This window comes from Giraffa tippelskirchi, chromosome 3 (genome assembly GCF_054371585.1).
Source record: "Giraffa tippelskirchi isolate mGirTip1 chromosome 3, T2T-mGirTip1v1.2.pri, whole genome shotgun sequence".
Lineage (NCBI taxonomy): Eukaryota > Metazoa > Chordata > Mammalia > Artiodactyla > Giraffidae > Giraffa > Giraffa tippelskirchi.
Genome location: NC_137277.1, coordinates 130,962,973 through 130,979,671, shown reverse-complemented (window position 1 = coordinate 130,979,671; position 16,699 = coordinate 130,962,973). Strand labels below are relative to the sequence as shown.

Below are 16,699 nucleotides of genomic sequence, written 5' to 3'. Positions count from 1 at the left end.
TAATTACAGTTAGTGTGTATTGAGCGAAGTGCTGTATGGACAAAGCACTGTGTAAAGTTCTATATGTAAATAGCACATTGTGTATGAAATCTTGCATTGTGATTATTAAGAACAGGGGACTTTTGCTTATTCTCCTAATATCAGGAGGAGGATATTAGAATCACTTGAAAATTATGTAGGTCTACCTTTGGGCTTGCTTCTCTTCAAAAAAGGAGCTTTTTATATATAAAGGATAGTTCTCAGAATATCTTCTCTTTGAATACTGTATTTTTTGAAGCTCCCTCTTCAACATTTTACTATTCCCCAATATAGAGCTCTTAGCTATTAATTTAAATGCCATTTTCTTGTAATATTTAACTGTACATTAACTTACTGTTTGCCCAGGGTGTGTTTGTTTATAGCCCCTCTCATTGATTTCCAGTTTCTTTCTGCTGTGTCTTCCCTGCTTGCCTACACACACACACCCAGGCTTATTGTGACAAGAGTTCGTAATCTGATTTTTATCAAGATTAATCTTCATTTAATCTTGAATATATAAAAGGGCTGGAATGAGGATCTCAGACTCTGGGTGATTTTATTTTCTTCTTTCAACATTTCTATATTTTCTGTAAAGACCACAGGACTTTAGGTTTGAGAAACATTAAATTTGGTATACTTAAAACCAGCAAAAACATTTTTAATGAAATGTTATGCTAAGCTGTTTAATTTCATTCTTCTGTGATAGATTCTAATGAAGAGATGAGAACTTTAAACTGGGAGACCAGTGGTAATCCTTGGCATCCTTCCTTATTATCCTATTTATTTGGCTTGAAGAGTTTCACTGGTCTGTTTTTAGAGAATATGTTAATTGAGTGATCAGTATTCATTACAAATAATCTTGTCTGTTTTCTTGTCAAGATTCTGAAGGCCCTTTTGCTCTTTCTGTAAAAGCTTAAGCAGGCTGTATTAACTTCTGATTTAATTTAAAAAATGTGGAACTTGTTGGCACAACACCTTAAAGAATTGCATGTTTAATAATTGGAAGGCTTTCCATCAGATTTGTCTCCAGTCTGAATTAATAATGTTGCTGACTTATTGTTTTAGAAGACAGAGTCCTTGACCTGCTAGGTTGAAAGAATTGTGACTGCTCTGAACCTTTGTGGGTCCTTTAGCTGTGCCGTATCCCTTGTGAATAATTAGAGGTATTTGAAGGTATTGCGGTAGAAGCCAATTTGTGTCTTTCACTTTGCATATTGTTGAAGCCTCATGAATTAGTCATAAGCGGGCAAAAAATTAACTTCTTCAGACACATATTTTGATGGGTCATGAGGGAGAATGTAAAGTGATCTGTAAAATATTCTACTGATCCTCTAAGTATTAAATTATTATACCTACAGGCTAATTTCAGAGGAGGGAGAAAAGAGTTTTCCTCCTCCTTCAGGAACAGAGTAACACATTTGGAAAAAAAAATAATGGCTTATTATTTCTAGGATTGTCAAGAGGACTATAAATGAACAATTTTATGATTTCTTGAAAACCAGATTCATGTGTTAACTCTTGTTTTTAATTTTTCTGGTTATTTTTCTTTTTACATTTAAATTGGTTGAATTCTAGATTCTTGTACTTAAACTTGTTGATTTTGTGAAATGTGAAACCAAATTCATATTTCTTACTTTAGGCCTTGGAAGCACTGATCAATGAAATATGGATTTCCATACTTACTTAAAATCTAATTTTACATTAAAATTTTTTTTCCATTTTCTATTTTTCTTTTTTTTTTTCAGCCAGTGAAACTGAAATTGCATTCTTCTGTGAAGAAGACTATAAGAACTACAAAGCTAATCCCATTTCATCCTGGTGAAAACCTCACACAGCTTCCTTTTTTGCATACTTGTATTAAGCTCTTTATTCCTCTAGTGAGTTTCTGAAATTGACAAATAAAAAAATTAATCCCAGGCTCTGCCATTTGAGGTAAAATCTGTGGTGTGTTCTCTCTTGTGCAGGTCTCATTTCTTTCTTTCTTGTTGTAAAATAATGTATTTATTTACGGGAAAAACATCTGGTTTTAAGTGAAAGAAATAATTATTCAAAAATCACCATGGAGTGTTGGCTCTTTAGTTATAATTTGTTTCTTGAAATTAGAGGTCATTTTGGTGACTTGCATGTTGGATTCTTTAAAAAAGATTATAAGACTAAGGTCATTCTCTTTTATTTTGTGTTTTCTCCAAAGTCTCTAATTAGAGCCCCTGTTACTATCTTTGTCTAGCAGGGATTCTTATGACCATGAATGCCATCTTTTCACTCACTGTGATAAACATCACCACACATGAAATTAAATTGGATATATTTTAGGGAGGTTTTCTGATATAAGAGTTTCTTCTTTCTTTTCATGTTACAGCCCACACAAATAACATTGCTGAAATGTGTTTTTCTGAGCTATGTTTCCTGGCTTCAGATAATAGAATCAAACTCATTTATTTGGGGAGAGGAGGTCGCAGGAAGTTTGCACTTCTGGAAGAAAATTGTCCATTGAGAACAAGTCTAAGTCATGGATGATACATTCTTTCAAAATAATATAATACTTTGATGTCTGACTACCAGCATCTGAAGAATAGTGGATTCAAGGGGGCCTCTCAGCCAGCATGTATCTAATCATAACTCTGAGAGAGGTTAGTTGGCTCTAGAATTGTTCCATGAAGCCTTAAATTGCTAGTAAGACTTCATCGTGGTGAGGCTAATATAAGAAAATCTATTCTGCTAAAACAAACCAACAAACAAAAAAATCAAACTTGAAAGTTGGGTTAACATAGCCAGAAGATGCGTTGCTTTGTTTAAAGGCAAAGCACTTGGAGTAGAGGAAGATAAGGGCAGAAAGTCCATTGAGCTAGGCCTTATAAGTCATGCTGAGGAGTTGGAACTTTACCTAGTAGGTAGTTGGGAGCCAATGGGAAGATTTAAACAGGTAAATTACATGACTAGATTTGTGTATTTGAAAGTAAGCTTTGGCAGCAGTGTCCATATGGCAGAAAGACTAGAAGACAGTTGTCATAGACCAGGTGAAGGTTGGAAGGCCTCAACCTAGGACTCAACAGAGGGGAAGGGAGAAGAGGAGACCTTGCTGAAGTAGTGCTAACCTTTGGTCATGCATTAGATGGCAGGCATTGTGTTAGGTATCTACATGTGTTATTTAATTTTTACCACAACTCTTTAAGGGGCTTCCCAGGTGGCACTAGTGGTAAAGAACCCTCCTGCCAATGCAGGAGACATAAGAGACACAGGTTTGATCCCTGTATTGGGAAGATCCCCTGGAGGAGGGCATGGCAACCCATTCTAGTATTCTTGCCTGGAGAATCCCCTGGACAGAGGAGTCTGGTGGGCTATGGTCCATAGGGTCGAAAAGAGTCAAACATGATTGAAGTGATTTAGCATGCACAGCTCTTTAGTCTTGATAGTATCATATCTATTTATAGATGAAGAAATTAGGGCCCAGAGAGGTAAAGTAACTTACCCAAGGCAGCACAGTAATATGCCCTGCGAGTGGAGCCGGGTCTGTCTTAAATTCTTGACCTTGCCCATTTTATCCTGTGGCCTCTTAGGAGAGCTATGAGGTAAAATCTTTGGGACTTGCTGAATGGCTGTTGTGAAAGGTGTAGAAGAAGGAGGAAAGGAGACTTTAATTCTTCCAGATTCTTGCTGGAGCGAGTGACTGGATTGATGCTGACAGCCTGAACCAAACAGAAAGTTAAGTAAGTAGAAGAATAAGTTAAAGCATATTCAGTTTGATTATTTTTCAAATATTCAGTTTACCCACACTTTTTTTCTTTTTTAAGAAAAATTAAGCATTCTTTACCTGTAGGTTTTCTTTTTAACAAATAATGCAAAAATTTGTATGTATGTCTAATCCTTTGTTTTGGCCTGTATTTATTTTCCTTATTAGGAAGTTACATATAGCCTTTTCTCACTTGTAAACACAAATGTAAAAGTCAGAAATTAAAATATATTATGACTAAGAAGGACTTTTACCAGGAGTGAAAGATTGGTTGAAAACATAGAAAATTTATCATTGTACATAATTTGCAAAGTCTATAAAGAAAAAGGAAATTGTGCTATCTCAAGAGATGCCAGAAAGAAGCATATGATGATGTGCAACCCCATGTGTGAATAACAATAGAACAGAATCTCCCTAACCTGATGAAGGTTACCCACAGGAAACATACTAATGGAGAAGTGCTTAAGCAAACCTACGAGATGAATGGGATGGGGAGGACCACTATTACCAGTACGATTCAGAATGGTTCTGCCTCATATTGTAGCCAGTGCAATAAGAAAAGTAGTGAGAACCACAGGCATTGAAAAGGAGGAGACAGAACATTTATTTGCAGGTAATATGATTGCAAGAGAATCAACTGACAAGTTATGAGAACTAACAGGAGACTTTGAGTGCTCAGTAATGAACTTAAAATGTGTACAAAAGCTATAAAACTGTTAACTAGAAGATATGAGACCTAAGTAGAGAGATACTACACGTTCATAGATAGAAGCTTTGGTATGTAGTAAAGATGTTGATTTATACCTAATCTGTAATTTAGTGCTACCTCAGTATTTATATTGGGATTTGACAAATTGATTTTAAGGTTCATTTGGAAAAGCAAATGTATAAGAATAGCCAAGATCGATTTGGAAAAACAAGGAGGAGGGAGGATTGCCTACCCCATGTCAAAATATATTGTAAAACTGTAGTAATTAAAACAGCTTGGCTGTGATACAGCAAACCAAAAAAATCAATGAGTAGAAACTGTCTGATGTCTATGGAAACTTAGTATGTAATAAAGGTATTTATAATCAGTGGAAAAAAGATGGATATTTAGCACCTGCCTAGGCCTTAAAAAAACGATTAAGGACCTTCCTACCATTCACTGAAATTTCAGATGGACTAAATAAACATGAAAAAAGAAATGAACTTATTAGAAAAAAAATGATTATTTTTATGACCTTGGGGTAAGGATGGCCTTAAAACACAAAACCTGCAAATGCCATCATTTGCTGAATTTGATGTATTGGTATGAAAAACTAGATTCTCCTCCCACCCCCCACCAATATAAACAGATTAAAAGACAAAGACTGGGAAAAGCTACTTGCACATACAAGGTAGACAGAGGATTAGTTTCCAGAATATATAAAGAACTCTTATAAAAATCAATGAGAAAAGGACAAACCTGCAACAGAAAAATGGACACATTTTGTAAAGAAGAAATTTGTTAAAAAGGAAACATATGGCTTATAAAAATTTGAAAAGACACACATCCTGTGATTCAAGGAAATTAAAACAGTGGAGTGTCATTTTTATTCATCAAGTTGGCAAAAAGTTAAAGGTTTTGTTAGCAAGTATTGACAGTGATATGTGTCTATACTGCCAATGGGAGTATAAATTTGTGTGCAGTCACTTAGTCAAGCAATTTGATGTACCGTCTGTTAAAATAACAAATGTGTGTCTTCTGTTGACCTAGCAGTTCCACTTCTTAAAATGAATCTCAAGGAAACCCTCTAATGCCTGCAGAAGAAGGCATTTATAAGAGAATTGACTGCAGAATTATTTTTAGTAGAAAAACACTAAATGCTGTTAGTAGAGAGTAGCCAAGTTACATCTGGTATATCTATATTTTGTGTTGCTACTTAATCTAAAACAATGAGGGCCATTCATATTACTTAGTGACATGGGATAATATTTGAGACATCTTGATGGGTGAAATTGCAGAGGGTCTCAAACTGATGTCATTTGTTTAAAAAAGGCACAAAATGATAATATATATAATGTTATATATACGTGTGTATGTGTGAATACACACATTGTATACACATATGTACATATACATGAAAGAACATACACCAAACTGATAACATTGATTACCCCTGGGTAGGGGTCTAGGATTGGGAGGTGAAAGTGGTAAAAGGCTTTATCTGTAATATTTAAGGAGAATGTATCTGTGTTAAGAATTAGTAAAAACTGGTTCATGTATAGAAATTAAAAGAGGCAGGAAAAGAACCCATCAGGCAATTGCTATTAATATTTTGGCATATTCCACCTGGGTTATTTTTTCTATGTATTTTTTTAATGTTTCTGATCTTTTTGATGTGTTTTGAGTTATACAAGTAATATGTGCTTGTTAAAAACAACTCTAAAGGACTTTCCTGGTGGTCCAGTGATTATGAATCCACCTTGCAATGCAGGGGATGTGGGTTCAATCCCTGGTGAAGGAACTTAAATTTCACATGCCATGGAGCAACCAAGCCTGTGAGTTGCAAATACTGAGCCCGTGCACTATGACATTCAAGCACCACAACTAGAGAGTCTGTGAACAACAATGAAAGATCCCAAAAAATGCAACGAAGACTCAACTCAGCCTAAGTGAATAACTAAAAACAACTCTAAGGTGAAATAAAATGCGCCCCTTCAATGGTCTCTTTTTTTTCATGACTTGGTGTTCATACTTGAGTTGTTTTTTTTTTCTGCACATATATAAGTTTTTAAGTGTGCATTTTAAAGCATTATCATTAGAATATTTTAAAATATTCTCATATATATAGAAGTCTCATTTTCTTTCTTTTTTAAAGCTTGATTTATTTATTTTTGGCTGTGCTGGGTCTTCGCACTGTGTGTGGGCTTTCTCTAGTTGCAGTGAGTGTGGACTGCTCTCTAGTTGCAGTGCTCATGCTTCTCATAGCGGTGGCTTCTCTTGTTGTGAAGCACAGACTCTAGGGTGAGCAGGCTTCAGTGTTTGCAGTGACTGAGCTCAGTAATTGTGGCTGAGGGGCTCAGTAGTTCTGGCACACGAGTCTACTTGCCTTGAGGCATGTGGAATCTTCCCAGACCAGGGATCACACTGGTGTCCCTTGCTTTGGCAGGTGGATTCTTAACCACTGGACCACCAGGGAAGTCCTGGAAGTCTCCTTTTCTTTTTGAAAAATCACTGTGTACCAGACACTGCATGTGTTGGTACACTGCATGTACACAGACTTATATATTAAGTCCTCCAGTTGGATAGAGCTATGAGGAGCTCCATCTGTGAAGTGGAGGTGATGACGCCCACCTTACAGGATCTTAGTGTCAAGTGAGACACTGTCCACAGGGTTAATAGACAGGGCCTGGTGTGAGGTAAGTGCTCATCGAATGTCTTACGATACTCATGAGTTGTGAAGCAGCAGCAGCTTCAGTTTGAAGCCCCAAACCCTGATGCACTCAGGTGTTAAGCCACTTGCCCAAGGCCTAAAATCTGGAAGGTCAAAGAGCAGGTTTCTTCTGGCTTTAGATACCATGTTCTGCCACTCTTGAAAAGGTGTGTTGGGCACTTGGAGAAACATGATGTGAAGGTTATCAACCATGGGCTGAGAGGTGGTGTCCCGTTTTTGTTGATTGTCACCCCTTCTCCAAGCATTTTTGCCATTCTCAGTCAAAGAGAACTTTTTCCTCTTCTTGTGCCAAATGAACATACAGGCCCTAGCCCCACTTAATAACCACACCTAGTTTTATGTGTCTGAGGCTTTTTAACACAGCAAAGGTGTTTTATTTCCCTTCTCTTTCTACCTGTTTTAGATACATACAGGAGAAGTGGTGATGCTCTTGCCTATGTGGGACACCCAGAGAGCTGGCTTGGCCTGGGCCTCTTGGGAAACTGCTGCTCATTGCTAAGGAGGGGAGGGGAGGGAAAAACGAGGCTTTCTTCCTGCATTCAGGGGCAGGGGCCAGAGGAGTCTGAGGCTGCTGAACCACATGTCAAGAACACAGGAAAGTCCAAGTAAGACAGTGTCCAAGGATCTGGACTTGTTCATTTTTTCTTCACTGTGTGGGCATGCATGTGTGTTGGGTTCTGATTATTGATTATAGGCAGTTTCCTTTTATTTTACTCTTAAAACACTCTCATAGTTAATCAGGTTAGTTAGCAAAGGTAACTGAAGCAAGTGCCATAGTTATTTCCTTGGTTTGAGGTGAACATTTTGAAACCCACCATCATGATGGGGGGGCTTGAGTGTCTGAGGGCCTGGAAAATACCTGCTTTCACTTTGAACCCCCTGCGTGAAGCTCATGGCCACTATCAACCTTTCACTCAGCACTTCCAGCATGGTAGAGAAGAGCATGGCTTTTGTCATTTCTCTCCATCAAGGGAGATGTATTTCTTCAATGAATCAGACCTGAGACCAGTTCTCCCATCCCCAAGTGTGCGTTTTGGGTTATACTACGAACACTGACCTGGATAATGGCCTTTGGAGACTCATTTTTTTTTGATTGTTAGTCAGTGAGAGGATTATTTAATATGCAGTGACTTAAAAGAAACATACAGGATATGTATCATGCTGCTTTATGATGTGGGTTTTCTAGAGAGCAGTGACTCAACTCTTCTGTGCTTGTGGCTCTTCACACAAGTATTCAGTAAATAATGTCATTCATAGGCAGCAAGATTTAGGATGGAAAAAATCCATTTCCGGTCCCGGGTGATGTCATACGACTCCAGAAATATGTGAAGGCAAATGGTTTGGGGAATGCTGGGAATGCCTTAGAGATCAGGCCTTTGGTTTTAGCTTCATTCCTAAGTCCAATACACAGGAAAAGTGCCACCCCCAATAATAAAATTTTTATTGTTCATGAGTGAGCAGGGGCTCTGATTCTTTAACAGGACTAAGGCAAGTGATAAAGACAAGATTGTAGGGGCTTCTTCCCCCCATTTCTCACTTGGTGGGAAATGAGAATGAGAAAGATCAAGGACTATCATCTGCATTTCTTTCTTTGTTCAGTCCTACTTGGTGAAAAACAAGAATCTCATTTAATTTCCTCATCATTATTGCGTCTTTGCCTCTTCCTCCCTCACATAATCCCCAGTTTTGTGCTTTCTGCCATCAGACTGTACATCACCTGCCTGCCCAACTCCTTGTTGCAAGACCCAGCATCAGTCCCCCTTATTCTTTGCAAACTCAGGTCAGCTTTTGGCTCATGCCAGTACTACTGCTGTCATGATTTGGAATAGACAAGCCTTCCAGTACCATGGAAACTTGCAGCTCGACTGTCTCAGCCAACTGCTTACTCTCATGTTCACTCTTGAGCCATAGTTATCATCACTAACCACATCCTAGTCCAAAACTTCTCAATATCATGCCTCTCATTCATCAACCACTGTGTACTATCTTTCCAGTTCTTTCCCTCTGGTGCCCCCTCCTGCAGTTCTTCAGTCTCACAAGACTCCACCAGTATTGACTCTTACTATCTTTTCACTGTCCCTCCCCCTAACCCCATTGAGATTCTCTGGTCCTTTGGAGAAGACTTGTGCGAGTCCCTTGGGCAGTAAGGAAATCAAGCCAGTCAACCTTAAAGGAAATCAACCCTGAATATTCATTGGAAGGATTGCTGAAGCTGAAGCTCCAATACTTTGGCCACCTGATACAAAGAGCTGACTCATTGGAAAAGACCTTGATGCTGGAAAAGATTGAAGGCAGGAAGAGAAGGGGGCGATAGAGGATGAGATGGTTGGATGGCATCACCGATTCAATGGACATGAGTTTGAGCAAGCCCTGGGAGATGGTGAAGGACAGGAAAGCCTGATGTGCTACAGTCCATGGGGTTGCGGAGAGTTGGATACAACTTAGCGACTGAACAACAACAGCTGGTCCTTTGTATGGATCCTCAGTTCCCTTACCACCCCCAAGCCCCCAGACTTAATTCTACCCTCTGCCTTATCCATATTTGCCTGGCTGGATAAAAACATGTGGGCTGACAAAACATTTTGTTTGGTTCGTGACTGCTAAACTCAGGTGAGTTCCTAATGCTGCCCTGCAGTTCTTACACTTCCCTAGTTCCATCACTCTCCTTGGCCCTCAATTTTAACACCTCCTTTCCAACTTTGAGCTGCTATCCCTGCTTCCTATTTCACTTGAGAAAATAGAGGTCATCAGAAGATAGCTTGCTTCTGTTCCGCCACGGTGACGGATGAATGAGAAGACTCCTTTCGAGTCTGGCCTCTACTTGTATATCCAGCCCTGCCTTTCAAGCACCACCACAACACTTGGCCTCTCTCCCTCTCCTGTGTTGTCACATCTGCCCTTTCCCCCAGCTCATTCCCACCAGTGTATAAACATATAAACATGCTGGAATGTCTCTTATGTTGACCTGCAACAGTTGTCCCATTTTCCCTTTACAGCAAAGTTCCTTGGCAGAGTTAACCATACCCTTCTTTTCCCCACTTTCTCTCTTCTCATTTTCCCTTGAACTCACTCTAGTTGGGCTTTCATCCCCATCACTCTACTGACTTGGTCTGGTCAGGATCACCAGTGGATTGCCTCTTGCCAAAGGAGTATGATGCTTCGGCTTCAAATTACTGGACCTATCAGAAGCATTTGACACAGATTCACTTGGCACCCTTCTGCTTGTGAATACTGTCTTCATTTGGCTTTCTGGTGCTCCCCTGGCCACTCATCCTAATTTCCTTTACTAGTCCTTCCTCATCTTCTTTACCTTTCTACTCCCTTGATGACCTCATGCATTGCACAGTTTTAAATGACAACTAGATGCTGTGGACTCCTGTTTTTTTTAATAATTTTATTCATTCATTCATTTTTGGCTGCACTGGATCTTTGTTGCTTTGCGTAGGCTTTCTCTAGTTGCAGTGACAGACTTCTCATTGCAGTGGCTTTTCTAGTTATGGAGCACAGGCTCTAGGTGTGAGGGCTTCAGTAATTGCAGCACGTGGGCTCAGTAGTTGAGGCATGTGGGCTTGCTGCTCCAAGGCATGTGGAATCCTCCCAGATCAGGGATTGATCCCGTGTCCCTTAGATAGGCAAGCAGATTCTTATCCACTGTGCCACCATTGGATAAGTTAGAAGTCCAGTTAGAAGTCCCTTCTAACTCTACTCTTAAAAAATCTTTTTCTGGTCAGTCTCCTACCAGGCTGTCCCCAGTATATAGAACTGTGCTGGCACTTAATAGGCCAGCATAAATATTTCTTGAATGAATGAATGCCTTTGGGACTATATCTGAATCTTAAAGCAAAACTTTACAGACTCTTGAAGCTCATCACTTAGCAAAGTAGACCCGAAGTAGATTGGATAAGTTCTAGACACTTTTTTTACTTGAAGACAGTCATCTAGATTTGTATACTAATAGACTGGGCCATATATATACTGTATACTAATCTGTATACTAATAGATTGGCCAGCAGTCCTTAGTGCATATGTGTTTCAAATGGTATTGAGGAAATGAGATTAAAAATCTTGTTACAGTTGGCGTTCATTTGTCTGAACCTGGTGGCTGTCACACCTGCCTATGCGTGCAGCTGATGGCTCTCTTCCTTGTGCAGTCCCTGTGTGTGCCTGGAGGCCATCATGCACCTCATGTGAGGGTTTTTTACAAGCTGGAAAAAACCACAGTGTCGAGTACTCACAATAGACAAGACAGGTGTCTTAGATTGTCATCTCTTTCTGTTTGAACTGTCCCTGGAAAGCTGAGTAGAAAACTGCACAGTGGATCCTACAACTGTACAAATTACAGCAGTATTTTTTCCCCTACTTGCCTTAAAGCAAAGTTTCTTGTTTTAAAAGTGACCTAGAAGTGAACTTGTGGTGACATTTAAAATTATACAAATTGAAAAAGGCAAATGGTACACTTCTGCCTGTATTGGAATTATTTATCTTTCAGTGTTTGCTTTAAGCAGGTGTGAGCAGGAGGAAAGAGCATTGGCTCTGAAGTCAGCCCTGGGTTGGAAGGACAGACACACTGTCACTAGTACGGAGGTATAACCTTGGGCAAGCCGCTCGGCCTCTCTGGGTCACAGTCTCTCCTACTGTTGTTTTTAGTCGCTAAGTTGTGTCCAACTCTTGTGACCCCATGGACTGTAGCCCTCCAGTCTCCTCTGTCCGTGGGATTTCCCAGGCAAGAATACTGAGGAGGGCTGCCATTTCATTCTCCAGGGGATCTTCCCAACCCAGGGATCGAACCTGTGTCTCCTGCATTGGCAGGCAGATTCTTTCCCACTGAGCCACCTGGGAAGCCCCTTTTCTCCCATTACATGGGGGGATAATAACACTGACTGCCCAGGATTGCTCTGAGCTTTAGCAAAATGGCCTACTCAGTGCCTGGCATACAGATACTCTATTTTGGGAGGAACTATCGTGTTGGCTGTTTTCACAAAGACCATTCATCCTATTTAGGGACAATCTAAACAGAGAATGGGGTTGTCCCACATCAAACACTGGGCAATAGAACCAAGCATTTACAAGTATTTCCTGCTGCTTGCCAATTTTCTCTTGACCTGTTGGCTCCAGTGGTACAGCCCAGTAATGTTCTTGGGACCTGGGGAAGAATTCATTTTTCTTTTTCCAAGAAATCTTCCCATCTTATTCCCTTTCCTGAAGAGCCTTGTCCTTGAATGCAGCTAACCCTTAGCGTGATGTTAAATGTTTCTTGTACCTGTCCCTTTTCTTTTGGTTGACATTGTTCCCAGTTAGGATTGAGTTAATTGACAACAACAGAACAATTTAAATGCCCCCTTTAAAAGAATAAGGGCTATTCTTTTTCTATTCTCTGGATATAACTTGCTTAAAATGGGGATAAGGGCAGGAGTTGGTAGAATGAATGGATTCCAGAGAGGTGGATACAGAGGTTGTTCAAACAAATTTCATCTTTGGAAGAACAATTTTGAAAAGCAGATTTTGCCATTTGAATTTTCTAGATACCTGCGTGGGATTCTTTATTGGTGCTGATTAATTCTTGGACATTAATGTGATGATCTTACAGAGCAGCTCTTCCTCTAATGTAACATTATTCTTGCTGTTTTAGCTGAAATTCACTGCAGACCAGAAGTCCAGGCAGCAGGTCAGGTAGAGGGAAATCCTCTGTGGACTCAGCTCCGTCTGCCTGCTGTCTGCCACCAGGTGTCAGCAGAGGCCGCTGGGCCTCAGAGTTGCCAGGGCAGAGAGGGCTGAGCCCTTTGTCAAAGACTGTGCTTAGTGGATGAGCTTCCCGGGAGGTGCTAGAGGTAAAGATCCCACCTGCCAGTGCAGGAGATGGAAGAGGCGCAGGTTTGATCCCTGAATTTGAAAGATCCCCTGGAGGAGGGCATGACAACTCACTCCTGTATTCTTGCCTGGAGAATCCCATGGACAGAGGAGCCTGGCAGGCTACAGTCCATAGAGTCACAAAGAATCGGATACGACTGAAGTGGCTTAGCAGCAGGAGCAGTGGGTAGGTTTGTATACCTTTCAAGTCGGCCTTGCAGTACTTCAGCAGAAAGTCAAAGCCTTCAACCAGTAAATGATTTGTTGTACTCCTGTTCAAAATGATCATGTGGTTTCTACTGCCTAAAATTTTAATTTGTTTCCGAAATCAGCGCCTGATGATTACAAAACCAATGTCTACTTTTAGTCAGTTGCACCTCTGTAGTCTTCCTTATTTCTACAATGAATACCAATAATGTGTTCATGCTTCAGAAAATGCTCCTAGTTATTTGTTGAGGATTATTTTTTGAAGGTAAGGATTGAGAGGTGGTAAGCAAGTTTTAATAGATCCTTTGTTAAAAGCTTCCAAGTATACTGCATTATGTGCGACTTCCTTTGTTCGGCTGAGGTTAGATGCTTAAGCCAGTTCCTTCCCAAACCAGTGATGTTTGTGAAAACATTCTGCTTGGTGGAAGGCCTTGGGAGCTCTCTTTTTTTGTGCTTTAAAGCAGTGCCCACAGCTCTGGGAGCAAAGAGTGACTCGCACCTCAAGGACACAGAAATTACTTTGCACAAGGTGGTGTCTCTCTCTTCCCTTTTAAAGGCTGAATGTTCTCACACATGATGAGGCAATGCCTTTAACCCCGAACAGTTTACAAAAACCCCTGTGTTTGTTTCTGAATTATTTAAAGTTTTCTTTAAAACATCATTTTGAGTCAGTGAACAGAATTAAAAACTAGTCTGGCATGGTACAGAATTGCCTCTGTGGGTTCTCTTCATGGTTCAGCTTCATTCTGGCCATTAGAAGAGAACCTTTTGTGTAGACAGAGGGCTGAGCTGGTGCTAGCAGTGGGGCCTAGAGTAGATTTTAAAACATTTTAAAAAATTCTTTATTTTTTATTTTTGGCTGTGCTGGATATTTGTTGCTGCATGGGGGCTTTTTCTCACTGCAGAGAGTAGGGGCTTCACTGCATTGCTGTGTGTGGGCTTCTTGTTGTGATGTCTTCTCTCGTTGCAGAGCACAGGCTCTAGGCACACAAGCTTCAGTAGTTGCAGCATAGCACAGGGGCTCAGTAGTTGTGATGCATGGGCTTAGTTGCCCCGTGGCAGTTGAATCTTCCCGGACCAGGGATGGAACTGGTGTCCCCTGCTTTGCAAGGTGGATTCTTAACCACTGGACCACCAGGGAAACCCCTGACAGTACATTTGAAGTAGCAGTGTCTTTTTATAGCTTTGGGGACTCTGTTGGTGTCTAATTTCAGTTCCCAGTGCTGTCTATGTCACTCAGCTCTTTAATGCATGTACCACAGCTGGTAGATGCTTCCAGACTAAGACATTGATGAGAGACTTTGCAAAGTGTAAGATGAAACACAGTGACTGAAAAGGAGGAGGAGAATTCTAAGAAGCCTATTTGATGTAGGAATGAGTCCAACCCTTCCCTGCTTCTCCATTTTCCAAATTCTTACAGCCCTGGGATGAAAGGGGCTTCTCTGATCTAGTGAGCATTCTGTAGTCTTAGGTCTCCTGTATTTCATGGAAATGTGTTGGGACCTGTTGTGTAAAGGCCTGGTGATTGCCCTTTCTCAAGGTTTCCAGCACAAGGGGACAGAGTAGTATAGAGACAGGAATTTGTGTGTGGTCCTCTGTATTCTCCCCTCTTCTTATTCTAAGATAGTTGGGCTCTTTGGTGTCCTAGCCCAGAGGTGCTTGAAGGGTTGAAAGCAGAAGCAACTTGCAGATAAATTCTGTAAGTTTCTCTTGAAAGCCTTAGCTGGTCAGGCACATTTTGGAAGGCAGGGTCGGGGAGACTGGGAAGCTGGAGTGATTCTCCAAGACAGGAGGTGAATGGAGGCCTGTGAGTTCTACCATAAGCAGGTGTCTGCATTCTTGTGGCATGGTGGGTGGGTCTGACCTTGGAGACAAAGAGGAAGTTTTACGCAGGGGAGCACTCCAACTCCACCCAAGACCCCAGGCCTCTCTACTCCTCGTGGGAGCAGCCAGGTTGTTTAGCCTCTTGGAACCAAATGGATTGAGATAACAGGCATCTCTGAGAAAGCAAGTATGAACCGAAGACTAAGCCCCAGAAATATTTTGCCCCAGGACCTTTGCGTAACCCTCAGGTAGGGGATAAGGAAGCTCGGTAATGTCTGAGGTTGAATTTCAAGCCAGATAGGGACTTGAAATCAGACTTCAGGAAATAAAAAAATATGAAATTTCTTTTACACATATGTTCGTAATTGCAGATTCATACACACTATACCATGAACTCCTTATTGCCAAATTCACACTTAAATTGAAGAAACTAGGGAAAACCACAACTACTAGACCATTCAGATATGACCTAAATCAAATCCCTTACGATTATACAGTGGAAGTGAGAAATAGATTCAAGGGATTAGATCCTGATAGAGTGCCTGAAGAACTATGGACGGAGGTTCGTGACATTGTACAGGAGGAGGTGATCAAGAACATCCCCAAGAAAAAGAAATGAAAAAAGGCAAAACGGTTGTTTGAGGAGGCCTTACAAATAGCTGTGAAAAGAAGAGAAGTAAGAGGCAAAGGAGAAAAGGAAAGATATTCCCATCTGAATGCAGAGTTCCAAAGAATAGCAAGGAGAGATAAGAAAGCCTTCCTCAGTAATCAATGCAAAGAAATAGAGGAAAACAACAGAATGGGGAAGGCTAGAGATCTCTTCAAGAAAATTAGAGATATCAAGGGAACATTTCATGCAAAGATGGGCACGATAAGGACAGAAATGATATGGACCTGACAGAAGCAGAAGATATTAAGAAGAGGTGGCAAGAAGACGCAGAAGAACTATACAAAAAAGATCTTCATGACCCAGATAATCACAATGGTGATGACTATGATGGTGATTACTCTAGGTGATCACTCACCTAGAGCCAGACAATCTGGAATGTGGAGTCAAGTGGGCCTTAGGAAGCATCACTACGAACAAAGCTAGTGGAGGTGGATGGAATTCCAGTTGAGCTATTTCAAATCCTAAAAGATGATGCTGTAAAAGTGCTGCACTCAATATAGCAGCAAATTTGGAAGACTCAGCAGTGGCCACAGGACTGGAAAAGGTCAGTTTTTATTCCAGTCCCTAAGAAAGGCAGTGCCAAAGAATGCTCAAGTTCAGTTCAGTTCACTTCAGTCGCTCAGTCGTGTCCAACTCTTTGCAAACCCGTGAACTGCAGCACGCCAGGCCTCCCTGTCCATCACCAACTCCCGGAGCCTACCCAAACTCATGTCCATTGAGTCGGTGATGCCATCCAACCATCTCATCCTCCATCATCCCCTTCTCCTTCTGCCCCCAATCTTTCCCAGCATCAGGGTCTTTTCAAATGAGTCAGCTCTTGGCATCAAGTGGCCAAAGTACTGGAGTTTCAGCTTCACCATCAGTCCCTCCAATGAACGCCCAGGACTGATCTCCTTTAGGATGGACTGGTTGGATCTCCTTGCAGTCCAAGGGACTCTCAAGAGTCTTCTCCAACACCACAGTTCAAAAGCCTTCGTTGCTCAG

The 16,699-nt window shown here is 40.9% G+C and overlaps 1 protein-coding gene across 36 annotated transcripts in view; it reads left to right on the top strand.

The window, feature by feature from the left end:
- C3H2orf76 (chromosome 3 C2orf76 homolog) overlaps positions 1–16,699 on the top strand; it is a 139,782-nt gene that overhangs the window by 96,919 nt on the left and 26,164 nt on the right. For 35 of the 36 annotated variants that reach the window (XM_081575865.1, XM_081575882.1, XM_081575892.1 and 32 more), the window contains one exon: positions 1,764–1,956. The exons of the other annotated variant lie outside the window; for it this stretch is intronic. In XM_081575865.1, the coding sequence (XP_081431991.1) occupies positions 1,764–1,840 (77 nt within the window). In that variant the 3' untranslated portion in view covers positions 1,841–1,956. Of the gene's footprint in view, positions 1–1,763; positions 1,957–16,699 lie in introns of those variants that run through there. 36 annotated transcript variants of the gene reach the window in all.